Consider the following 27,020-nt stretch of genomic DNA (forward strand, 5'->3'; position numbering starts at 1 on the left):
GCACAGGGAACCGGTCGGAGATGATGGATATGCCTGTTACCTTGATTGTGGTGATGGTTTCCTAGGTGCATGCCTATGTCCAAGCTTATCAAATTGTATATATTTAAAATGTGTAATTTTTGTATATTAGTTATGCCTCAATAAAGTTGTTTAAAAATACCAGTGATATTTTTTGCAGGAATAGAAAAAGCAATCCCAAATTCTTATGGAATTGTAAAGGACTTTGAATAGCCAAAACAATCCTGAGAAAGGAGAACAAAGCTGGAAGCCTCACACTTTCTGACTTCAAAACATATTACAAACTACAGCAATCAAAACAGTACGGTACTGAGAAAAATATGATACTGGCATAAACACAGACATATAGACCAATGGAACAGAATAGAGAGCCCAGAAATAAATTCTTGCTTTTATGGTCAAATGATCTTCAGCATGGGTACCAAGGGTACACAGTGGGGAAAGGATAGTCTCCAACAAATGATGTTGGGAAAACTAGATATCCACATGCAAAGGAAAGAAGTTAGAACTTATCTTACCCCATATACTAACATTAACTCAAAATGGAATAAAGACCCAAACTTAAGACCTGAAGCTATAAAACTCCTGGAAGAAAACGTAGGGGAAAAGCTTCATGGCTAGACTTGGCAGTGATTTTATGGCTATGACATGAAAAGCACAGGCGACAAAAGGAAAGATAGAGAAATGAGATTATACTGAACTTCAAAACTTCCCAGCAAAGAAACAGTCAGCACAGTAAAAGGCAACCTACAGAATGGAAAAAAAAAAAATTTTGCAAGCATATGTGATAAGGGGTAATATCCAGAATATATAGAGAACTCTTGTGAGTCAATAACAATAGCAACCTCATTTTAAAATGGGCAAAGGACTTGAATAGACATTTCTCCAAAGAAGATACAGTGTCTAACAAGTATATGAAAAAATGTTCAACATCACTAAGTAGGCAGGGGAATGCAAACCAAAACCACAATGAAATTCCACGTCACCCATTAGTATGGCCACTATTTAAAAAAAAAAAAAAGCAGAAAACGAAAGTGTTGGTGAGGATGTAGATAAGTTGAGATATTGATAGGAATGTAAATGATACAGCCACTGTGGAAAATAATATGCGGTTTCCTTAAAAAGTTAAAAAGGAGAACTACCATATCATCAGCAATACCACTCCGTGGTGTATATCCAAAAGAACTGAAAACAGAATCTCAAAGACATATCTGAACACTCATGTTGATAGCATTATTCACAATAGCCAAGAAGTGGAAGCAACCTAAATGTCTTCATTGGATGAATGGATAAAGAAAATGTGGTATATACATACAATGGAATATTGTTCATCTTTTTAAAAAAGGAAAATTCTGTCACATGCAACAACATAGATGAACCTTGAGAACATTATGCTAAGGGAACTAAGCCAATCACAAAGAGACATATACTGCATGACTCCACTCCTATGAGGTATCTAATATAGTCAAACTCGTGCAGATGGAAGGAAGAATGGTGGTTGCCAGGGGATGGAGGGAGAGTGAGGTAAGGAGTCGTGGTCTGTTGGGCAGGATTGAGGAGGGGGCACCTGGGGATCTGTTGCACAACAGTGTACAAGTGGTTGACAATATTGTACTGTGCACTTGGAAGTTGCTGGGAGGACGAACCTTATGTTATGTGGGGTTTTTTGCCACAAAAAGAAAAGAAAAGTCTGGGTGGCTATATTAATGTCAGACAAAGTAGTTTTTAGAGCAAATAATATTGCTAGGGAATGATAAAGGGATTGATTTATCAAGAGGTCATAACAATTCTAAATGTTCATGTACCTAATAACAGACCTTCAAAATGCATGAAGCAAAATCTGATAGAACTACAGGGATAAAGTCACAATTATAGTTGTAAGTTTCCATGTGCTGTTCTCAATAAAAAATAGAACAAGTAGAAAGACAATCCGTAAGGATATAGAACACTTGAATAAGACTATCAACCAATGTGACCTAATTGACATTTACATTACACTTCACCCAGCAACAGAATAATACACATTTCTTTTCACATGTACACAGAATATTTACCAAATAGATTATATTCTGGGCTGTAGAACAAATCTCAACAAATTTTAAATATTCAGCTCATAAAATATGTTCTCTGACTTTAATGGAATTAAATTAGAAATAGTAACAGATCTGTGGAAAAACTGCAAATGTTTGATAACTAAATAACACTTCTGAATAACTCATGGGTCAAAGAAGAAGAAATGAAAAGGAAAATCAGGAAATATTTTAGGAAAAATTAGGAAGTACATTAAATTAGGAAAATTAAAACACAACATACCAAAATTTGGGGGATGCTGCTAAAACTGTGTTTGATAAGTGAGTTCAGCAAGGTTACAGATACATGATCAATATACAGAACTCAATTTTCTTTCTATATACCAGCAACAAATAACTGGAAGTTGGAATCACTTAAATACCATTTATAATACCACCTCAAAATTTTAAATACTTGGAGATGAATCTGACAAAAGATGTGCAAGACTTGTATACTGAAAACAGTACAACATTGCTGAGAGAAAGAAGATTTATATAAAGGGAGAGATACATCTTTATGGATGGGAAGACTCTGTATTATTAAGATGTCAAATCTACATTAGCTTTGACTCTTAGAATCATAGTAATGTTTCACATACTCTCCTTCCAAGAAGTAAATAATGAATTAAAATCAACCAAGACCTGTAGGAAAAAGAAAAACAAAACAGAATATAAATAGTAACAAATGAACTGAACTGTATTACTGATGGATAACATAGCCACATTAAGGAGGATAAAGGAAGATAAGGAAAGAGCTAACCTAAGTGACCTTGGAAAACAATATTTTAACTGGGTACTCTTAAGACTAAAGACAAAAGGAACTGTACACAAATACTGTAGTCTAGTTAGTAAGTTACTTTCTCAGTGGGGTATGGGTTGGAAATTCTGTTAAAGTTACTAAAGAAAGGGGGAAGGCAACAATGAACTTTGTAGTATGGAATTGGAATCAGTTATCTGTATTATTACATAGTTTTTAATATATATAAATAGATAAAGAAAGAAATACAGGTAAATGTGTGTGCATGGACTGGTATCTATACATGTATTCCTAGTTCTGCCTGCTAAGAGGCTCCAGTAACAATGACACCCCAGTAGTAATGAGCACACCTAGCCCCCAGACTTGGTTTCTAAATACCATTCTGCAATAAAAGGAATGTTGCTTGGAAAAAAGATTCATTCTAGGGCTGAAGCAAGGAAAATATAAGATGAGCCTTTTACCCTCTTATGATACCAGAAAATATAGAAGTACTCACAAAAGAATAGGGCATGTCAAGAGGACACAATGACCAAATGACCAAATGTTCCCAGTGACCAAAGCTAGCTCATGGGTCAGAGAAAATAATAATATTACTTTATGATACTTTTGATATGATATAATCTAATACAATAGTAGTATTGGATTATAAACACTAGAATAAAATAAATACCCATGAGTCTATACTGACGTAAATTGAACAAACAAATAACACAGGCAAGAAAGAACAGCTCTTCCTTATAGAAGTCCAGTTAATAAATGCAGGGGAAATAAGGGAAAAAACGAAATGACTGCTAAGTAAACACCACATCATAAATGCCACCGTCAAGTTCCATCAATGACTGATAAATCAGTGGTCAAATGTTTGCAGAGAAACAGGATATTAGCAGAGTCTCAAAGTATCTACCCCACAATATTTATCAATTATTAAGTGCCGCCAGCAGTATGAGCTGTGTGTGCCTGTGTGAGTGTGCGTGTGCATGTATAAGCTCCCTCCCTGGATGCATGGAGCATAATAAAGTTTTCCTAACCAAAATAATAATAGTAATAACAACAACAAAAACAACAACAACTTTATGGTGGTAAATCCAGCAAATAGCACTTCAGCTAAGTGTGTTCAGAAATTAACACCACAAGCAATTTTCCAGTGAAAACATACAAATGGCCAATAGGCACATGAAAAAATGCTCAATATCACTAATTATCAGAGAAATGCAAATCAAAACTGCAATGAGGTATCACCTCACACCAGTCAGAATGGCCATCATTCAAAAGTCCACAAATGATAAATGCTGGAGAGGGTGTGGGGAAAAGGGAACCCTCCTACACTGCTGGTGGGAATGCAGTTTGGTGCAGCCATTGTGGAAAACAGTATGGAGATTCCTCAAAAGACTAAAACAGATTTACCATATGATCCAGCAGTCCCACTCCTGGGCATATATTTAGGGGGAACCTTAATTCAAAAAGATACCAGCACCCCCAATGTTCATAGCAGCATTATTTACAATAGCCAAGACATGGAAACAACCTAAATGTCCATTGACAGATGACTGGATAAAGAAGTTGTGGTATATTTGTACGATGGAATACTACTCAGCCATAAAAATGATAAAATAATGCCATTTGCAGCAATATGAATGGCCCTGGAGAATGTCATTCTAAGTGCAGTAAGCCAGAAAGAGAAAAAAAAATACCATATGATATCACTCGTATGTGGAATCTAAAAAAAAAAAAAAAGACGAATAAACTTATATATAAAACAAAAAGAGACTCACAGACATAAAATACAAACTTATGGTTACCAGGTGGGAAGGGGGTGGGAAGGGATAAACTGGGAGTTCGAGATTTGCAGATACTGACTGGTATATATCAAATAGATAAACAAGTTTATACTGTATAGCTCAGGGAAATATATTCAGTATCTTGTGAAAATATCTTTTACAGTGAAAAGAATATGGAAATGAATATATGTATATTCATGTATGACTGAAGCATTGTGCTGTGTACCAGAAATTGACACAACATTGTAAACTGACTATACTTCAATAAAAAATAAATTTAAAAAAGTTAACACCACAAGTTGTAGAAAATATCAACATCACATACTCTTTTATGACTGAAAAGGACACAACATCACTTCTGTGGTATACCTACTAAAAGTGTGTAACTTTTTAGCCATAGGAAAATACCAAAGATTATTTGTCTCTCAATATTCTCACATTAAGAGACAAAATTCTACAGAATAACTGACCAGAACTCATTAAAGTGTCAAAATCATGAATTATAAGAGAGGACCAAAGAACTGCCACAGATTAGGAGAGACCAATGAAACAAAAGAGCTAATTACTGTTGCGATCCTGGAACAGAAAAAGACACTGGGGAAAAGCTGGTAAAATTTGAATAAGGTCTGTAGTTTAGTATTATATGAATGTTCATTTTCTACTTTTGATCATTGTATTGTAGTTTGTAAGTTGTTACCATTATGGGAAGCTAAGGAGGACATAGGAAATCTCTCTGTAATATTTTGCAACTTTCCTGTAAGTCTAAAATTATTTTCAAGTAAGAAGTTAAGAAAATAGTAAAGGTCCATTGGTTTTAGACTATGTTGGTAGGTATGTATAACTAACTGCTCTGAAGAAACAAAGAAAAGAGATATAACTGATGTCTGTCCATTCATGCCTAGCCAATTAATAGGTTATATCTATGTTAGCATTGCTGTTGCCTCCAGTTATTAAATTAATAGTAATTATCTCTGTTAGGTTCTCTAGGCTCATTCAGAGCACTTTAAAAACCTAATTAGAAAATAAAAACAGTATTTCAAGGTTTTAATATTCTAATAGTCTTTCATGAGAATAAGATATCAGATTTTAAAATAAATAAAATCCTAAACTGAAAACAGATCTATCAGCACAGTTATTTTGATGAACATTAACTGGCTCACACAACTTAACACAGACAAATTTAAAACTATTTGGCTACATGGCTGGTTTTTTTTTTTTTTTCCAAAAATTTCCCATGTCTGTAGCTTGAGAAAGAATCATTCCAATTGGTTTGTGTCTATTATCCTTTCTGTGTAAATTTCACTTAGCAACCCCACCAAGATCTGTGAGATGAATTTCACTGACATGAAAGTTAGAATTACAGTACATACCTCTCAGACATTTGAGTCACAAATCACCAAATATAGCTAAATTAAATTTACTTTTTAAGTAAATTTATTGATATATTCTGTACATATTGGAAAGCACACATAACGTATGGTTGTGAAATATTTGAATTTAAAACGTATTAATTAAATTTTAAGTACATTGTTCAATGTTCTAGCGAGTTTGCTCAACTGGCAATTATTCTACAAAAGGGGAAAATTTCTGTAGGTGTCTTGGGTTTTTTGGGGGGTTTTTGTATGTGCATTAATGTAGTTTTTGGTTTTGTTCTTTTTTAGGATGTGGTGGATACACATCCTGGCCTCACGTTCCTGAAAGATGCTCCAGAATTCCACTCCCGCTACATCACCACGGTAGGCTGAGCCCTTTTTTGTCCTAATGTAACTCTGTAAAGTCTCCTTTTTGTTACTCTCTAGTATCCAGGCTTTCAGATCTTTATGCAGAATGTAGCCTGGGCTATAATGATTATGTTACGTGGAAGGGAGGTACAGTAAAATTGAATTAATTATTTATATCTATTTTCCTTCTCATATGTACCCAGTGCTTAAGAGGTCTCTTGTATGCACAAGTAAGTGATACGCTCATTCTGTCTGGTCTTATGAGGTATACCTTTTGCTATGTCATTAATATTGATACCCACTTGATCTTTAGCATTTGCAAATAATACTGAAAAGAATTTTCAGCAGCCTTTTACAAAAAAAAAAAAATAGAAGAAGAAGAAGAAGGCTATGTCTATAATACCTCAAAGTTAGAACTGAAATGATAATGAGAAACTGATTGTGGGATTGTGTGTAATCAAGTAAGATTTTAAAATAACATAATCACAGTCTCGGACTTGGTGAGGTGTTCTCATTCTCTGTTTGTTACACACAACCTCGTTTGATCACCATAGGCAGGGCATGAATTAGAGTGAGAGCACAGGGGCTGCAACTCACACTACAGCCACACCACACGTTCTCTGTCCTGAAGAATTGTCTTTGGAAGAATTCCAAAGTGAACCTCAGGGCACCCCTCACGTTCATAGCCATACCCAGGTGAGATGAGCCTTGCCTCTGAGGAAGCCTCTCTCACTCTTCGGGTACTTTTTGTTGGCTATGGATTTGTTGGGTTCTGTTGAGAACAGAATACTACCATTCTTCTTCCCCTGTAGGAACTTCATTGTTTGCCTTTATGTTGATGCTCCTCTGTCATAAAACTTTGTAAGACTTTATTTGAGCCAGAAGATGTCACTGTCGTCTAAGGCTATCTCAGAAGTCATTTTTGCCTGTTAACCACAACACTATACTAAACTGCCTCCACCACAGTCACCCTGGCCTGGCCAGTCACCCTGGTTTCTTAGGTGGATTACTTCTAATTGGTCTCTTGGCTTACACCCTCATTGCCCTGCAGCCTAGTCTCCTCAAAGCAGAGTTATCCTTTGAAAATGTAAGTCAGAACATGGCATTCCTCTGCGCAAACTCTCCAGTGTTTTCTTGTCTCTTTCAGAATAAAAGCCAAAATTCTTACCAAAAATCTCCATCCCCACCCTCCACCTCCCCAACACACATGCCCCCTCACACCCTCTAGTGTGTTCTCATCTCCCACCAGGCTGACCCCTTGCTCACTCTGCTTCAGCAACAGACCAAACCCACTTCTGCTTCAGGTACTTTGTTCTTTCTCTTCCCTCTACCTGGAAGGCTCTTCTCACAGATCTCCACATGACTAACTCCTTCACTTCATCCAGATATGTACTCAGATATCCCCTTCTTAGTGAGACCTGCCCTGATCACCCTCTGCCTTCCTCACCCTTCTTCTCCCTCTCTCCCCTCCCTGTACACTTCTGTCCCTTTGTTCTGATTTATTTTCCTTTTTGGCTTTTATATCATTTGATATTTAAAATTTTTTATTGTCCATCTCCTTCTCTATAACATAAACTCCATGAGAAGCAGGCATTTTGTATTTTTCACTGCTGTGTCTTCAATACCTAGAATAGTGTCTGGCACATAATAGATACACAGCAAACATTTATTGAGTGAGTAGAAGTGAAGTTATTCATCCTTAAGAATTCTACACATTAACCTGGATTCAATCCCAAAGGGAATTATTGGGTTCCGATTGTTGACTGCTCTATAAACTCAGGGCATATTAATAGTATAATTTAGAATCTTAACAATTGGAAAAGATCTTAGAGATAAGCTAATCCAATCTTCTACCAATTCAGAAAATGCAGTCTACAGGGGAACCTTTTATCAGAATTTATTCTTAGAAAAGCTGTTAAAGAACAGAATTATAAAAGAGATACATTTTCTTTCTCTACACCTTCTGGTTTGATATTTATTGAAGAATGGTTCCTGGACCTATTTTGGTCTGTGGTCATCTAGCAAGTGGCCCCCATGAAGTACTGTGATTTCAGAGTGAAAAGCCATGAAACAATTTTGTTTGCATATAATTCACATTTTCTGAGAAATTCTATTATGTTAATCATTGAACAAAAAGAACTACATTGGTCAATTAACAGGATACAGTTAATTATCTCTGCTGACATATATTCATGGCATTTGCATGCTATTGTTTAGATTTTTTTAATTTACACTTCATTGTTAGTATTATGCTGCTTTATCCCCAGTTCACAAAATGAATCCATTACTCAGAAGTAGTCATTAAAGTGTAAAATATTTATGATAAAGTAATGATAATGGGACAACTCAAAACAGCATCATAACATAAATAGTAAGTAAGATCCAGTTGAGAATACAGAATGTGAATCTGTATGTGCTGAGATAAGTTGGTCTGTCTGCTATCGTGATAATTTCATACTACCATCCAAAAGGAAGAGTGCAAATATAAAGCACCACACTGCAAATCTGGGAACAGAATTTTATTGGACTAGTTATCTGTTCTCCCCAGTGCCTTTTTTACTGCAAAATTTGGTCAAATAATGGCATGAAGTGATTGAAGCTTTTGCCTGATTTCAGAGTACAGTAAATTTTCCAGAAAGAATGCAAAATAAGGATTCTAATATGAAATTAATTTTTTTGTTAAAGGCATAAAAGTGACCAAATTAGAGAGGTGTCATTCTCTACTTTTTTTATGGCAAAGACAGATAAGATCACACTTTTTTCCGAGAAACTTACGAAGATTGGCCTCAGAATTGATGACAAGTATCTCAGAAAAAGCAAAATTAAAATTTATCATATGACCCTATTGAATGTTATATAATCTCAGTGGCATACAGTATAAAACAATGTATTTTGTTTACATACTGGAGTTAGTTTTTCCACTTTACAGTTGAAAGAAACTGCTGACACTGAGTACAACTCAACTATTAGTTTATGTGTGTAGCACATGTATGATGAAGAAATTTGGGCAACTTTTATTTTCCATTTATCACTGAAAACCTATGCTACAGGAAAAAACTTCTTGTTTAGTTAATTATTTTTGTCAGTTATTTTTAGACAGGAAAGACAGAACACCAACCATGCATATAGCAAAAAAGGACATCACTACCTCAGTGAGAGATTGTACCTAAAGTCAGTCTGTGTTCTCTTTTATTTCCACAGAAGAGTTGGCAATTGAGAAATAAGCCTCTTGACAGTAAATGAAAATGAAAATTGGAAAAACCAGTAAATTGTAGCCCTTGAGGTTGCAGTTTTGCATTCCATGCAAAGGAATTGCCAGTGAATAAGACTGCTTATCCTTACTGGCATATGCTGGCTTTTGAGGAAAGAGCTGTTCACATGAGGTTTTAAAATAAATGATAAGACTAAAAGGACTTTTGTGACATTGGTGCTTCAGTAAAGCTATTTCTGTGGCTTGTTCGGGTGGTGTCTTATTGATATTTAGTATTTTGATTGGCCTGAATCTAGCACGTCAGGCTGAAATGTCAGGATTTTAATTAATTGAGGACAAGGCACTGATATTTCCTAAAAAGACTGAACTGTGGTGGAGACGCTCATCACTAACAGCTTAACTCTTTCCCCTTGAGAACTTTTCCTCTTGACAGAGAAAGCAATCGTTTTTAGTATACATTTTTTTAAAGTCCAAGTTCTGCAGAAGACAATCAAGAAATACTTTTCAGAGCCATATTAGCCAGAGTGGATCAGGAACCCATTCACCACGACCTGCCTAGTAGAAGAGCCAGGCTTCCCGCATTGAGTGTGTTCATCTGCATTCAAGTCACCCACAAAGAGCAGTCTCTCTGTAATTTCTGTGTCTGCATCTGATCCACTTGTCAAAATCTCCCCGACAGAGCCACCAAACATGTACTTCCACTCCTGGTGACCTATAATTGTGAATTAGAGGTTTCCAATTCAAAAGATAAAAAGAAAAAGAAAGGAAACTGACTTATAATTCAGATTGTCTATCAAGTTGACTAGGGATCCCTTGATGAAAAACCATCAAATTTCACTTCTATTACTGGCAGTAAATAATTTCTCTTACCATTATTAATTTTTATGTTTTGTTTGATATTTTTTATTTTTTTGTTAATTTATTTTTTATTTACCTAAAAGTGGTAGACCAAAAGTTAGGGGGAAAAACTGTAATGTAGAACTGGTAGCTACATACTCTCACCACTAGATGGTGCCCATACCTCAGTGAACGAAAATGCTGAATCAGTAGTGTGGAAACCAATAAATGTGCTGATGTAGTGGGGCCACTGAATAAGATTTAGGCTACGGATGGAATACAGGTACATTTTTTATAGTATGAGACAAGTAGGTTAGCAGAGGCTAAAAATAGGAAATTACTTAACATTCAGAATGTTTGCAAACTTTAAAAATTCTGTCAAAAAGAACAAAAAAAATGAAGAATAAAATAAGCAAAAAGAAATACAGATTAAAGTTTTATAATTTTAAGTGTAACACAGTACTTCCATGAATAATGTAAAGTATTTGAAGAGTATATAAGTATAAAATTTAGGTAAATAGGAAACAGACTTTAAGATAAATTTATGTTTAAAATCAAGAAATAAGGACAAAAATCAAATAATATGCAGCAAAGAAAAATTCGGTATAATAACATGTGTGAAATTGATTTTAACTTGAGAAAGAAGACATGGAACTATGATAAAAGATACTCTTAATGTTTATTTTCATATATATATATTTATCTGCTAAAAACCATCCATCTTTTTAATATGAACTTCTGTGAAGCTAATGCTAAGATTACAGTGTTGAATAAGACACATTCTCTGCCTTGAAGCACTTTACGCAGAGTCTGAGTGGTTGGGGCCAGTAGAGAAATTATAGACACTAGCTAGTCCTAGCTCCCACCTAACACGGGAATCCTGTCAACTTCTGCCAAAATAACTGTGATAAGAAGAAACCTCACTGCTTCATTACAACCCATTGCTTCATAGGGCTAATTTTAGGAAACTCTTTCTTATATTGAAACATTTTAGTATAAGGGCATTTCTATCCAGTAGTTGTAGTTCTACCCTGGGGTGCAGCACAAAACAAATCAGCTTCTTCCACCTGATGGTCAGTCATTCAGATCATGGTCATAGCTACACTCTAGGCGTATTTTTTCCTCGAGAGTAAACACATTACTCTTTCCTCAAGAGTAAACACATTACTAGTATCTTTCACAGTAATTTTGTAGACAGTTATCCTTCCCTGTTTTATGTTTTCTGTACATTTTTATATGCAGTCTTTCTATAAGTCATAGACAACAATACTGATTTGTGTAAAATACTGATTAGAGAACTTTTCTGGGTTGGCATCAATCTGCTGTTCAAAACTCTGAATAGAATTATTCAATTAGCTATTAAGCCAACCCATATGTCTCTATCACAAATATAACATCAAAGTCTTTGTTACATAGCTTTCCAACCTCATTAATTTATCAAGCAATTTTCCAAAGAAGACATACAGATGGCCAGCAGGTACATGAAAAGATATTCAACATTACTAATCATCAGGGAAATGCAAATCGAAACTATAGTGAGGTATTACCTCACACTTGTTAGAATGGCTGTCATCAGAAAGACAAGAAATAAAGATGCGGAGAAAAGGGAACCCGTGGGCACTGTTGGTAGGAATGCAAATTAGTGCGGCCAATGGAAAACAGTATAGAGATTGCTCAAAAAAATGAAATATAAAACTACTATATGATCCACCAATTCCACTTCTGGGTATTTATCCAAAGGAGACGGAAATACTAACTTGAAAAAATATATGCACCCCTGTGTTCACTGCAGCATTATTTACAATAGCCAATATATGGAAACAACCTCTGTGTTCAGATGAACTGATAAAGATGTGGAATATATACAATGGAATATTATCAGCCATAAAAAAAAGAGGGATATCTTGCCATTTGCAACACCGTGCATGGACCTTGAGGGCATTATGCTATGTGAAACAAGTCAGACAGAGAAAGACAAGCACTGTATGATCTAAATCGATGAACAAAAATAACAAGCTCATAAATACAGAGCACAGATAGGGGGGTGGCCAGAGGCAGTGGGTGAAATAGGTGAAGGGGAATCAAGAGGTATAAGCTTCCAGTTATAAAATAAATCATGGGGGTGTAATGTGCACCGTGGTGACTATAGTTTATACTATACTGCGTATTTGAAAGATATTAAGAGAGTAAATCTTTAAAGTTCTTGCCACAAGAAAAGAAATTCTGTAACTGTGGTAATGGATGTTAACTAGACTTACTGTGGTGATCATTTCACAATATATACAAATTACCGAATCATCAATCATGTTGTATACCTGAAACAAATATGATATACATTAATTATACCTCCATTTTTTTAAAATTATCAAGCAATTGACCACCTTATATATGCAGAACAGCATATCACGCACTGGGATGCAAGTGAAGAAAGACCAGGTTCCTTAGAGTTTGGAGGTGATGACAATCAGGTGTAACTGTTTAGAATATAACCACAGGATGACTGAAGGGGACTCAGCGGACGTCAGAAGCACAGAAGACAGCTTTACCCAAGTCCCTGCTTGAGGGCTTCTTATGGAGTTGGCAGCTGAGCTAGATTCTGAAGGGTCAGAAGGAGTTAGCACTGATAGCAGAGATGGGGTGAGGGATGCCAGGCAGCAGATGTCAGGACCTTCATCCTGAGGCTAGATTTTTCCTGTTATTTTTGAGACTCACTCTCTTTGCCAAAGAATCCAGAAACAGAATAGTAATTTAGTTATTCATTAGTCCTACTCTTTGTATAGATGTCCAAATGTCTTCCCTTTTTTGTTCTTCTTGCACTAAAATAGCCTTAAAAAGAAATCTAACCTTTTCTATGATAAAACCACCAAGGCTGTAAGATTTCTATATTATTAGATAATCAAAATCCTAGCCAAAGTACAAAAAAAGCTGCTTAAATTGCTCTTCTCACCACTGCTTCCTTTTGGAGAAGAAGAAAAAAAAAAAAACTAGCAGGTAAAGGGGAACTTAAATGGGTGGGAATAACCTCAGGTGAAATTGTTAAGAATGTACAGTGGCCTTCTACCTCTAGGATTGCAGCTTCTGTCTTCTTTCTCCAGTCCCCCCTACACCACAGCACACACATCCTCAATTTCAGACACATTTGCTACCCGTCCCCTTCTCTCCCATCTTGTCTAGAGTCTTCTCCAGAATTTCACATTTGTTAATAAATTCATTAAAACACTAGTTAATAACAAAATTGTGCATGCTCAAATAAGGCCTCAGGATGTAAATTACTCCAGGTGTACCTGAGTTTCCAGAGAGAGTCTGGAAGTCCTCAAAACTCCAATGGATAAGGCTATAATAACCAGAATAATGCCCTCTTGAATCATACCACGTTGGCAGCTGTTCTTCTGACCCATTAATTGTTAAGCCAACACAGCACATATTTCCCACCTCATTTCCCTTCCCAAAACATCTAGCCTAATAAGCAATACTCAAATCAGTCATCATTGTGTAAGATGAGAGATAGGAAAGGAAGTGACATCTAGGTATCCAGGAAATGCAGACTTGTGAGCAATTTTTTTATTCTTAGAATTATAAGGGAGATGCAAACTACACAGATGTAGATTTTTAAACTAGAGTATTAATTTTTACTAGAAATGACACTTGATATAATCAAAAAGGCAAAACTTAGCTTGGTTCAAAGAATATTCATAAGATGGCCTTTGATAAAGTCATAGATATCGTTAATGTTCTTATTTGGTTTTGTTTTCCTTTTGGAACCAGGTTATTCAGAGAATATTCTACACAGTCAACAGATCTTGGAGTGGAAAAATTACTTCAACAGAGATAAGAAAAAGCAACTTTTTGCAAGTATGCTTCATTGAAATTCATATATAAGGAGCAATCTAGATAATATTCTTCATTTAACAAATATCTGAGTGCTTATTATGTGCAAAGCCCTGTCACTACTTTCCGTCATTAAGTGATTACCAGATACCTGGGATGTGTTGGGGGAACAAAGGTGAATAACAGGAGATTATTGCATCAGGGCACGCCATAGAGCAAGAGAAAAGTGCACACACAGCCACACATGACTTGAAAAATTTCACAGAAATGTGTCGTAAACATGCAATAAAGGTTTCACAATAGGACTGGCATGTGATCTTGACCTTGGAGATATCAGGAGTTTACCAAAGAAGAAAAAAATAGAGGAAAGGGGCATTCCAGACAGAGAGGAAGCAGCATAAGCAAAGGCCCAGAAGCATGGAAGTGGCGTGTTGAGGAACTGCAGAGCAGTCTTGAGCGGCCACAGTCTCCACGGAGAGAGCCATGAGTGATGAGGCCTGCGGGTGTGACAGGGCCAGGCTGGGAAGGACCTTGAAAAAGAAATAGAGGAATTTCTGCTTGATCCTTTCAGCAATGACTCTTTATCCAGCTCCTGCTGGAGAAAATTACTAAAAATTCCTAAGAAAAGTATACATTTCATTCAATTATTTTATTTTACCAAATAAGAAAGTATTGACCACTAGTGGGAGCCTTTCACCGAGGCAATCTTCATGCCTGATTGTTCAAGCTTTTCTGTCAACCTAAAGAAAGTAGAATTGGTCACATTTCCTTAAAAGGAAATGAAATATTTTATTTTAAATGAATCATACTAAATGAAGCTTAGGCGAACAATACAACCTTATTTATTCTCTAATTTTTTTTTCTATCTTCATCTGGGACAAAGTAACGAAGCCTTGGCAAAATTAGCAACCCGTAATAGCTATGCAAACATTTTTTATTCTAATAAATGAAAAGTCATCATCAAAGTCATTATCAATACTTACTGAACACATGGTGTCTGCCTAGGCTCTCAGGAGGTAATGTGGGATGGCTTGAGATGGCAATAATTCCGTTAAAAAGGCCTTAAACCTTAAGAATGATAATAATCCCTGACATTCCTGAAGCACGTTAGAGTCTGTAGTTTCTAGATCAGTATTATAATCCTTTTTTTTTTTTTTTTGACTAATGATAAAGGTTGAGGCCCAAATATGGTTGAGTGACTTGGATAAGATCACATAGCAAGTAAATGGCTGAACTGGAAATAGAACTCAAGTGTTCTGCTTCCCTCTGTTTTCTTCCCTACCTCTCTCCTTAGTCTTCCTCTTATACGTGAATATATGCTCATGAAACATTCAGATAAAATAAACATGTATAGACTAGTAATTAGAGGTCACTATTTATCTCTTCACTTGGCCATTTCACTCCCTTTCCCAGAGGGAACCCATATCGTCTGTGGTTTTATTCCCTTATCTGTGTATTTATGGAGTATGTAGTTTTGTTCTGAATGACTGCTTCATTGGATTTTTTTAAATATGTGAAACCATACTCATTGTTCTGTTAACTTTTTTTAACTTAACAGTATGTCTTGACATCCTTTTCATTTCCATTCATATAAATCTATCTCATTCTTTTAACTGCTGCACAATCTATGGCATGGCTGTACTGTAATTACATATTCCTCTGTTGAAGATGGTCAAGTCGTTTTTATATTCTCCCCATTACAATAATGCAGTGAACATCCTTGTACTTTCCTCTTGTCTGTAAATGAGTAAAAATTTCTCTAAAATAGCCTACTGGAGGGAAAATCCTGAATCAGATGGTATATGCATTTTCAGTGTGACAGATCCTGCCAAGTTACCCTCCTAAACGCCTGCATTTGTTCACACTTACATACTCACCAACAGCAGAAGTTACACTTTTTTCTTCATTTTATGACAGTCCAGTAGGTGAAAATGAGAGCTCCTTGCTTCTCAAGATCTTTTTATTGTGCATATTCTGCTTTATACACATTAAAGAGCATTTTATAAAACAAAACATTACAAGAAAGTTTGGAAAACAGAAGAAAAAACATTTTACCATCCTAATACAACTAATGTTTTTGTATATATTCTCTAGTCTCATTCAGATGCATATCTGGATTTTAAGATTTAACATAGTTCTTAATGTGTACAATCTTACATCGGATATTCTGCACCCACTATATGGTTTTCCATTTTTTCTATGTAGACTTTATAATGTTTAGTGGCTTCATAATCTTTCATTAAGTGGATTTTACCATAATTTAATAATTTGTGTTGTTTTCGATTTGCCCCAAAGCATTTTAGATTCCCAGTATTTACATTTTAGAAAATAATTTTTATCAAAGTAATACATTTGCATTATGAAATGAGTCACCTTTGTTTCTTATGTTTTTCACCTTGAATTCCATTTTATTTTCTAATGATATTGACATACGTTTTCTTTTTGTTAAGATTTAGCTAGAGTATGTTTTAACTCTCCTTTTAAATTTTATTTCAGACTTACCTCTTACAGACACCCTATGCCTAGATCTGCTCTTTGAGTTTGGTTTTTATTCTCAATCTGAAGATCTTTTAATGGGAGATTTAGCTCATTCACCTTTATTTTGATTGTTGGTGTATCTGATCTTATTTTTGCCATCTCACTTTGTTTTTTCTATTTCCTAAGTTTCTTTATGGTTTCTTTTATCTTTTTTTCTGAATCTTTCATTTCTGAAAAGATCTTCATTTATCTGCCCACTTAAATCATAATTTGGCTGGCTATAAGAATTCTGGGCCCAAAATCATTGTTTCTGGTGTTTTCACTGGGGGCACACAGTGAGTCAGAAGAGAAGCAGGTTTATTTCCATCCCAGGGCCCTGCAGCTCTTCCCTACATGCCTTCTATGCCAGCCGTTCTTCCCCACCACTTCCCCGCATCATCACAGTGGTATACGTAAGTCACCTTTATGGTAAACTTGATTCCATTACAAAACCAATCCTGTATGTGGATGCCCACTCTTCATAATAGAATAGATAGATGACCATTCTTTGTAACTTTGAAAAGTTAAAAGCAGTGTCAGTTTATAGCCATGTAATAAGTAAGTCTGTTGTCTGATTGTTCTGTGCTTGCTAGTCTGGGGACCTCTGATAGGCTGCAGGCCCCTTGGTGACGGTCCTTCCCTTTCCCTGCTTTTAAATCCTCCATAGCATCTCACCCTTTGCTAAGCATATTACATAGCTCGTAAATACTTGTAGATTGATCAACTGATTAAAGGTAGAATGAGGTTGCCTACTAAAAGTTCCCAGTTTGGTACCAAAACCAAAATTTTTTATTCAGTTTAAAATAAAAATTTACTAGAATCTATATAATGGCCAAACCTGAGTTTTCATAATTTTAAAATAAATTAATCCTTCTATTCATACCATTTCAGACTCTAGCCCTTTTGGAAGAAGAGGAAGATATAAACCAAATCACAGATTACTTCTCCTATGAACATTTCTATGTTATTTATTGTAAATTTTGGGAACTAGATAGTGACCATGACCTCTACATCAGCCAAGCCGATCTATCTCGATACAATGACCAGGGTAAGTGTTTCTACAATAGTCGAGACTTAACTATTTTGAAGAAGGCAAGAGTTAAATCGTGCTCGCTCATTATGAGGAATTCCCTTATCTTAAAATCTGTATGTAATCAAGTCCTATTTAAAGGGCCAAGAAATGTTAAGTGGAAATGGTGACAAGATTAATTTTTATTTAGAAACCGGGTGTAGGAGAAGGGCTTTGGAGGTCAGTAAGAAATCAGTCTTAGTTTTGATCAGTTGGTGAGTCTTTATAGTGATGGCTTATTTTCTGATGATGAACTAAATAAAAATCACATCTGTGTAAATTTTACTTGGAAGAGAACATATATACACCGTTTTAAATTCTCATTTTATATTTATAAACAGCCAAGGATGAAAATAATGTTTCTAACTTGCCAGTGTTTTCAAGGACTCAGAAAAACTTACATTTCGGAATTTATTTCTAGAAAAGATTTTTTTCTGCAGATGAATTTTGTGTGCTTTCTTTTGTCAAAAAAACAAAAAATTACATATCGCATGCTACTACACTTTTTGCTTCATTTTGACCAATAGTAGTAAACTTAGAACCTATTACCTACTGATTTAATATTCTTAACCAAGCACCAAGACACACTGATAATCCTTCTCTCATAAGATTGTCCCTGTTCTATTCTTAAGTGTCTTCTCAGACACTGTGGATTTTTTAAAATAAGCCATTAGCCTTCTAGATGTAGCAAAGTACAAATCTCAAATAAATGCACTGAATTTTGCTTCTGTTATTTGGTATATCTGTGACTAATAGTATACATTTAAAAAAATAGTATACATCTTAAGGAAAGTTTCATTCTATATGATGTCAAGTTTTATAGAACTTACCATATTTAAGAAAGAGTCCTGCCTCCCAAAACTCAGGTACCAACCAGACATCACGAAGAAAATACTAAATTGTACTTATTTGATAAACAAGCATTTTAGTACTGTATCTTCACTGGTTCAAGTACAGGCATACCTCATTTTATTTCACTTTGCTTTATTGTGCTTTGCAGTATTTTTTACAAATTGAAGGTCCTACGTTGAACAAACCTATTGGTGCCATTTTTCCAACAGCATTTGTTCACTTAGTGTCTCTGTGTCACATTTTGGTCATTCGCACAATATTTCAAACTTTTTCATTATTATTATATTTGTTATGGTGATCTGTGGTCAGTGATCTTTGATGTTACTTTTGTAATTGTTTTGGGGTGCCATGAACTGCTCCTGTATCGTAGCCAACTTAATCGATAAATGTTGTGTACCTTCTGACTGCTCCACCAACCAGATATTTCCCTGTCTCGCTCCCTGTCCCAGTCCTCTCTGTTCTCTGAGACACAGCAATATTGAAATTAAGTCAATGAATAGCCCTATAGTGGCCTCTAAGTGTTCAAGTGAAAGGAAGAGTCACACGACTCTCACTTTAAATCAAAAGCTAGAAATGATTAAGCTTAGTGAGGAAGACAAGTTGAAAGCCAAGATAGGTGGAAAAGTAGGCTTCTTGTGCCAAACAGTTGGCCAAGTTGTGAATGAATGCAAAGAAAAGTTCTCGAAGGAAATTAAAAGTGCTAGTCCAGTGAACACACGAATGATAACAAAAAAAGTGAAATAGCCTTGTTTGCTGATATGGAGAAAGTTTTAGTGATCTGGAAAGAAGATCAAACAAGTCACAACATTCTCTTAAGCTAAGTCTTCATGCAGAACAAAGCCCTGTCTCTCTTCAATTCCATGAAGGCTAAGAGAGATGAAGCTACAGAAGGGAAGTTGGAAACTAGCAGAAGTTGGTTCATAAGGTTTAAGGAAAGAAGCCATTTCTATAATATAAAAGTACAGGGCGAAGCAGCAAGTTATCCAGATCTAGCTAAGACAGTTAATAAAGGTGGCTACACTAAACAACAGATTTTCAGTGTAGACAGAACAGCCCTGTATTGGAAGAAGATGCCGTCTAGGACTTTCATAGCTAGAGAGAAGTCAATGCCTGGATTCAACACCTCAAACGACAGGCTGACTCTCTTGTGAGGGGCTAATGCAGCTGGTGACTTTAAGTTGAAGCCAATGCTCACTTACCTTTCTGAGAGTCCTAGGGCTCATAAGAATTATGCTAAATCTTTTCTACCTGCGCTTTATAAATAGAACAACAAAGCCTGGATAACAGCACATCTGTTTACAACATGGTTTTCTGTATATTTTAAGCCCACTATTGAGACCCACTGCTTAGGAAAAAAAGATTCCTTTCAAAATATTACTGCTCATTAACAATGTGCCTGGTCACCCAAGGTCTCTAATGGAGATGTACAGTGAGATTACTGTTCTTTACATGCCTGCTAACACAGCATCCATTCTGCAGCCCATGGAGTAATTTCAACTTTCAAGTCTTATTTAAGAAATACATTCCATAAAGCTATAGCTACCAAAGATAACGATTCCTGTGATGGATCTGGGCAAAGTCAACTGATAACCTACCGGAAAGGATCATCATTCTAGATGCCATTAAGAACATGTGATTCATGGGAAGAGGTCAAAATATCACCATGAACAGTTTGGAAAAAGTTGATTCCAGCCCTCATGGATGACTTTGAGGGGTTCAAGACTTCAGTGGAGGAAGTAACTGCAGATGTGTTGGAAATAGCAAGACAGTTAAAAGTACAGCCTGAAGATGTGACTGACTTGCTGCAATCCTATGATAAAACTTTAATAGATGAGGAGTTGCAGCTTATGGATGAGCAAAGAGAATAGTTTCTTGCGATGGAATCTACTCCTGGTGAAGATGCTGTGAAGATTGTAGAAATGACAACAAAGGATTTAGAATATGACACAAACTTAGTTGACAAAGCAGCAGCAGAGTTTGAGAGGATTTTCTCCAATTTTGAAAGAAGTTCTACTGTGGGTAAAATGCTATCAAACAGCATTGCATGTTACAGAGAAATCATTTGTGAAGGAAAGAATCGATCCATTCAGCAAACTTCATTGTTGTCTTATTTTTTAAAATTGCCACAGCCACCTCAGCCTTCAGCAGCCACCACCCTGCTTAGTCAACTGTCATCAACATTGAGGCAAGAGCCTCCACCAGCAAAAAGATTACAGTTTGCTAAAGGTTCAGATGATGGTTAGCATTTTTTAGCAATAAAGTATTTTTAATTAAGGTATGTACCTAGTTTTTTTAGACATAATGCTATTGCACACTTATAGGCTACAGTATAGTATAAACATAACTTATATGTACTGGGAAACCAAAAAATTCACGTAACTTGCTTTATTGTGATATGCACTTTATTGAGGTTGTCTGGAGCCGAACCCACAATACCTCTGAGGTATGCCTATAGTCATAACCTTCCTGTTACCGGAATAGCATAAAAATGGACATACTCATAGGGGTATCAGGTCATCTTTACTAGCTATGCACCTTCTGGTTACCAGTGGTCAGATCATCTGTACAACATGAGCTAGCCTCTAAAGGTCGTGCAGAACCCTGTGGTCTCTAAGGCACCTTCTCTGGCTGGCATAACTACAGTTCTGATTAAGTCCCAAAATATTGTGTATACACACGTAGCAACTCATTAGAGGCATGTTAAAGGAATGAAGTCTAGAACAGCTGGCATCTAGGCCTGCATAATGAAAGGGCCACTGAAACTCTGCATAACTGCCCTCCCACCAACCTGTCTTTAATGGGACAACATAAGCTTCAGTTTTAGGAGGTTAAACCTTCCAAATCTTTAAAAAAATAAAAGAAGTGTTTCAAAAATACTTTAGCTTCAGAATTGAATATCCTTGCCTTTGATATATAACCCCCTTTTTTTCTATCTGGCACAAATTATTAACCCCATAAACCAGTGTTCAACAAAGTCTAGAGGGTCCTTATATAACCTTTGGTACATAACCAGGCATGGCTGTGCTGACACACATATGCTCAACATTCTTCAACCAAACTAATTAACCTTTACGTTGACTATGCCTGACTCTGTGCAGAAGAGTTAGATGCTGATAGCTGCTAACTCTCTGGTGACCTCATCACTGGTTCTGAAATTTTAGTGTGCACGCCTTTGCCTGGGGCACTGGCTGAAAGAACAGATTCCTGTCCTCACCACATCTCTGGGTCCAAGATCCATTAGCATCTCCTTTTTTAAAACTCATGCTTTTGGTTACTTTGAACTCACAGCGATGTACACTGATACAGATTCTCTAGGATCTATCATCAAAAGGAATATACTGTCTTAAGATATTATTGTCCCTCTCTGAGTAAAACCTAGTGCTGGAATTTCTAACAAATTGTACAATGTGTCGCATAATATCCTGGACTTCTATAGGATGAGAATGTAAGAAAAGTATCTGTGGTATATTTCAGTATCTTTTATAAATTTCTACATGAAAACATTCTCCATCGTTTTACTCAGATCCCTTATATTAGGAGCCAACAGTCAGTTCCCCTTTGAATTTAATGCTAGGAAAAAATTTGTCTGGTTTTAGAGGAAAAGTTGTCTTATTGAATAACAAGATCAATACAAATTTTGTACATTTTTGTCTTAGTTGTCAGTATATTCAGAACCAACTTGGTGCTTAACTATATTAATACACCGCAGCTGTCAGGCACATCTGTTTGCCTGTTCTTTTGTAATGATTGATTGATTGATTGATTGATTGATTAAGCCATCTCAAATTCTTACTTTCAAAAAATATAAATTATACATAAGTAAAAAGTTACTACTCATATTCACATCATGAAGATTATTAAGTTTTAGCTTGAAGCTGTAAAAATAAATTGCCAAAAGTATTCCCTTTGAGAGCATGTTTTAACTAGCTTTGTACTTTTTATTTACATTTAGCTTCATCAAACAGGATTATTGAAAGGATATTCTCTGGGGCAGTAACAAGGTAAGAAAAAGCATCTGAGTTTAAAAATGAACTACAATACTGTAACAATCTCATTTTAGCAAGGCTTCCTGAATAACTTGGCCATGCTGTAGGTCAGATAATAATACTCTACGAAACATGGAGTAATGGCTTCATATAAGACAGTAGTAATTCTTTTATATATGGGCATTAGTCCTTTATCTAAATACAGGTAACAGTGCTTCACCTGGTGATTATTTGCATTTACATTAGAAAGCAGATTTCTTTCTTCATATCTGCAAATGCTTTCTGGTTTCAACCTCTAGGCCTTTGAAAACAAGATAGGCAATGGAAAGGGGTTGCCTTTTGTGAGGTTTCTAGCATTGTAATTTTTTTAACTTAATTTCCAAAGAAAGATGTTACTTTATCTCTTAGTCTGTCATCCTACTAAATTTACCTAAGTAACTGCTCAGGAAATGTTATAACCATATGTTTTCTTCAGGGGAAAAACAGTACAGAAAGAGGGAAGAATGAGCTATGCCGATTTTGTTTGGTTTTTGATCTCCGAGGAAGACAAAAGGAACCCTACCAGGTATGACTTCCAAGTTTCCTTTGCCAAGATGGAACAGACATAGTCTCTGCCCTCTCAGACTGAATCCATAGTCACAGCATATCAGGAGCCCTTACCCCCAGAAACAAAGGTGAGGTGATGTGAGCTGGCCCTGAAGGGTAAGTAGGACTGGTAAGCATTTATGTGGAATATAGGACTACATACTGTGAATTTTAGTTGTTTCCTGATCTTCCTGGTTCAGTAGTAAATTGGAGAGGAAAGAAGAGCAAATTGTGGATGACTGATATATGAGAACATGCCCTCATTCCCCCAGTTAGAATCATCTCTCCCTTCCCTTGGCATACCTGATTTGTAGCTGTGAGTTTACACATCTATAACATTGTGTTACACAAGCTAGGAAGAAAAAGAAGAGAGGGCTACAAACATCTGTGTCCCTCTGTTTTTCTTCCTAGCTTGTGTGACACAGTGCCCTGCACATAGCTTGTGCTTAGTACCGAGGGAGAGAGAGGCAGCCATCCCTGATGCTGCTCGCGGGTGTCATTGACTCAGCTGTCTGCATGGTAGTTCAAGATGTTATCTAAATGTTGGATGTATGGTTTTGAAATCATTAAAACAGAAATAAAACTAAGCTATTTCGGGCAGCTTATTATATTATTTTAAATAACTTTGTTGTCCATTTCAAAAATAGTAATTTGTTGTTCATTATGGATAACATGGATAAAGCAGAAGAAAACAAATTTTAATGCTAATAATTCTAACACTCAGAAAAAGACTATTAAGAGTTAATATGTGTTATATAGTTTTTTTCATATAAACGTTTACATACTCTTTGGACATTAAGATTAATTCCATAGGATTAAATCCTAGATACTATACACTCCAAAATTTTCATAGAATGCTCTACTAAATATCCTCTAGCTTTAGCTGAATACTTGTCACACCCACAGTTTTTTCCCTTAAACTCTCCCAAAAAGGACCTGCTAAGGTTAAAGGAGATAGACATTTTTAAGAGCATTTATAAAAATTATTAAACTGCTTTTCAGAAAAACTATAATTTTATACTTTATTAACAAAGTATTGAGCATATTTCCTATAACCCTTAATACTAGGAGTCTTCCTCTTGATAAATTAATATTTTTATCAATATTTATATCAATATCAATAAAATATTTTCAAACTTGATAAATAAAAATTTAGTATTATCTTATTTTGCATTTCTTTGATTGCTAGTGAGACTGAATTTTTTTCATATATTTTTGGCCATTTTTATTTCATCTTAGATGACTTGCCTTTTCATATCTTTTACTCATTTCTGCTGGATTAATTTGTATAAGTTTATTGTTTTATCACAAATACACATTAAATATTAAAAATTATAAAATACAAATATTCCGAAGCCTTAATATAAAATTCATTCATAATTGCATGACCCATAGTTAACATTTTGGTATATGTCCTTTCACACCTTCTTCTCATCCTACTTCCTCTCTCCCCCTTCTTCTTCCCTTCATCCCCTCCTTATAGTCCTCTGCCCTCTCTTTCTCTCTGCACCAAATGACATAGTATGCTAAATGGTATCATACAATACAAATTTGTAATACACTTTTTCATATAGGAGGATATTTCTATGCAAGTATGCATGTTTATAATCATTTTATCATTAATCCATTATTTAGAGTACTTAGGTTGTTTTAATTACTTAAATTTCCAAAGATTTGAAGTCTGTATTTTTCTGTTTCTTGCCTTTTTGCTGTTCTATTAATCCTCTCAATTTCAATCTTTTATCTTTCATATTTACTTAGTTATGGAAAAGCTTTCCTCAAATACTTCCCATTTTGTCCCGTTACCCCGTAGGAACAAATGAAGAGAACTAGAAATGATAATAAAGCAGGTTAATATAACAAACTTTGTGATTATACACGTGCTCTCCTTTCTCCTCTCAGCTTCTTTAAAAAACAAATTATATACAGGAATAATTATTGTTGGGTCTGTAATATATAGAGATGTAATATATATATATAGCACAACAAGAAAGAAGAGAGAATAGAGTTATATAGGGGTAACATTTAAAATCTCACTGGAACTAAGTATAAATCTGAAGTAATTTAAGAAGTTAAAATGTATATGGTAAGCCTTAGAGCAACCAGTAGGAAATTAACTCAAAAATGCATAGTGAAAAAAATCATTAAGAGTTAAAATGTTCCATTTAGAAAATACTCACTTAATGTAAAAGAAAGCAGCAAAGGAAAAATAGAGGAAAAGCTCCAAGATACATAGAAAAGAAAAAGTAAAATGACGGGCATAAGTCTAAGTATAACAATAATAACATTAAATGTGAATGGATTCATCATATTGTCAAAAGGCAGAAATTTTATTTTTCAGACTGAATCAGAAAAACACGTTTTTTGGATACAATTCTGTACTGTCTACATGAGATACGTATTAGATTTAAAGATACAAAAGGGTGCAAAAAGAAATACAAAAGATCAAGATACATCATACAAATAACAAGCATAAGAAACCTAGAGTGGCTATATAAATATCAGAGGTCATAGACTTTAATAAAAAAATTGTTACAACAGACAAAAAAGAACATCTTATTTCATAAAAGGATCAGTCCCACAGAAAGACATACAATTATAAACATATATACACCTAGCAGCACAAAGCCCTAAAATATATGAAATAAAAATTGTAAGGAAATTGTAAGGAAAAATAAACAATTCAGCAGTAGCATTTGGAGACTTCAGTACCCTGCTTTTGGTAATAGACAAAACAGCCAGGAAGGAGATCAACAAGGAAATAAAATTCATGAATAACACTATAAACGAAACCAAAAACCAATAAACCTAACAGATATCTATAGAACACAAGCTAAGAACAGTAGAATATGTATTCTTCTCAAGTGCACATATAGAACATTCTCCAGGTTAGAATATGTGGTAGGCCACGTAATAGCCTTCAAGAATATAAAAAGTGAAATTATATAAATTATGTTCTCTGACCAGAATAAAATTAATAATAACAGAAGGAAATGTAGGAATTCACAAATAAATAGAAACAATGCACTGCTTAAATAACCAGTGGATCAAAGAAGAATACATAAAAGAAATTAGAAAATTATTTAAAATTAATGAAAATGAAGACACAGCATACCAAAACTTTAAGATGAATGAAAAGGAAAACAGTATACCAAAACTTACGGGATGTAACAAAAGCAGTACAAAGAAAATTTCTTCCTGTAAATCCATATATTGAAAGAGAAGAAATGTCTTAAGTCAATAACCTAACCTTCCACTTTAAGAAACCAGGAAAAAAGAGTAAAAGAAAATTAGCAAACAGAAAAAAGAAAAGAATAAAGATTAGAATGCATAAATGAGAGAATAGGAAAATAAAATCAGTGGTGCCAAAAGTCATTTCTTTTGAAAAGATCAATAATATTGATAAGGCTTTAGCTATCCTAATCAAGAAGAAAGAGAACATACAGATTAAGGTCGGAATGAAGAGGGAACATGAGTACTGACCATATAGGAATAAAAAGGATTATAGTAGATATATACAACAACTTTCTGCTAATAAATTAGGTAACTTAGACAAAATGAACAAATTACCTAGAGAGACACAAACTACTAAACTGGTTCAAGAAGAAATTAAAAATCTGAATAGGAAGAATAATCCCAGGCTGAGTTGGCCTCACTAGAGAACACTATCAAACATTTAAAAAATAGTAACAATTCTTTACAAACTCTTAAAAAAAATAAAAGAGGAAGGAACACTTCCAAATTCCTTTCATGAGGTCAATATTACCCAGATACCAAAACCAGACAAAATAT

General features: G+C 35.1%; 1 protein-coding gene across 4 annotated transcripts in view; it reads left to right on the plus strand.

Annotated features, from left to right (window-relative positions):
• The window catches only part of PPP2R3A (protein phosphatase 2 regulatory subunit B''alpha), a 148,831-nt gene that overhangs the window by 90,315 nt on the left and 31,496 nt on the right, over positions 1-27,020 (plus strand). For all 4 annotated transcript variants that reach the window (XM_031439968.2, XM_064491403.1, XM_031440124.2 and 1 more), the window contains 5 exons: positions 6,284-6,358; positions 14,157-14,243; positions 17,628-17,784; positions 22,610-22,658; positions 23,119-23,208. In XM_031439968.2, coding sequence (XP_031295828.1) covers positions 6,284-6,358; positions 14,157-14,243; positions 17,628-17,784; positions 22,610-22,658; positions 23,119-23,208 — 458 coding nt within the window. The remainder of the gene's footprint in view (positions 1-6,283; positions 6,359-14,156; positions 14,244-17,627; positions 17,785-22,609; positions 22,659-23,118; positions 23,209-27,020) is intronic.

The sequence above is a fragment of the Camelus dromedarius genome, chromosome 2 (genome assembly GCF_036321535.1).
Source record: "Camelus dromedarius isolate mCamDro1 chromosome 2, mCamDro1.pat, whole genome shotgun sequence".
Classification (NCBI taxonomy): Eukaryota; Metazoa; Chordata; class Mammalia; order Artiodactyla; family Camelidae; genus Camelus; species Camelus dromedarius.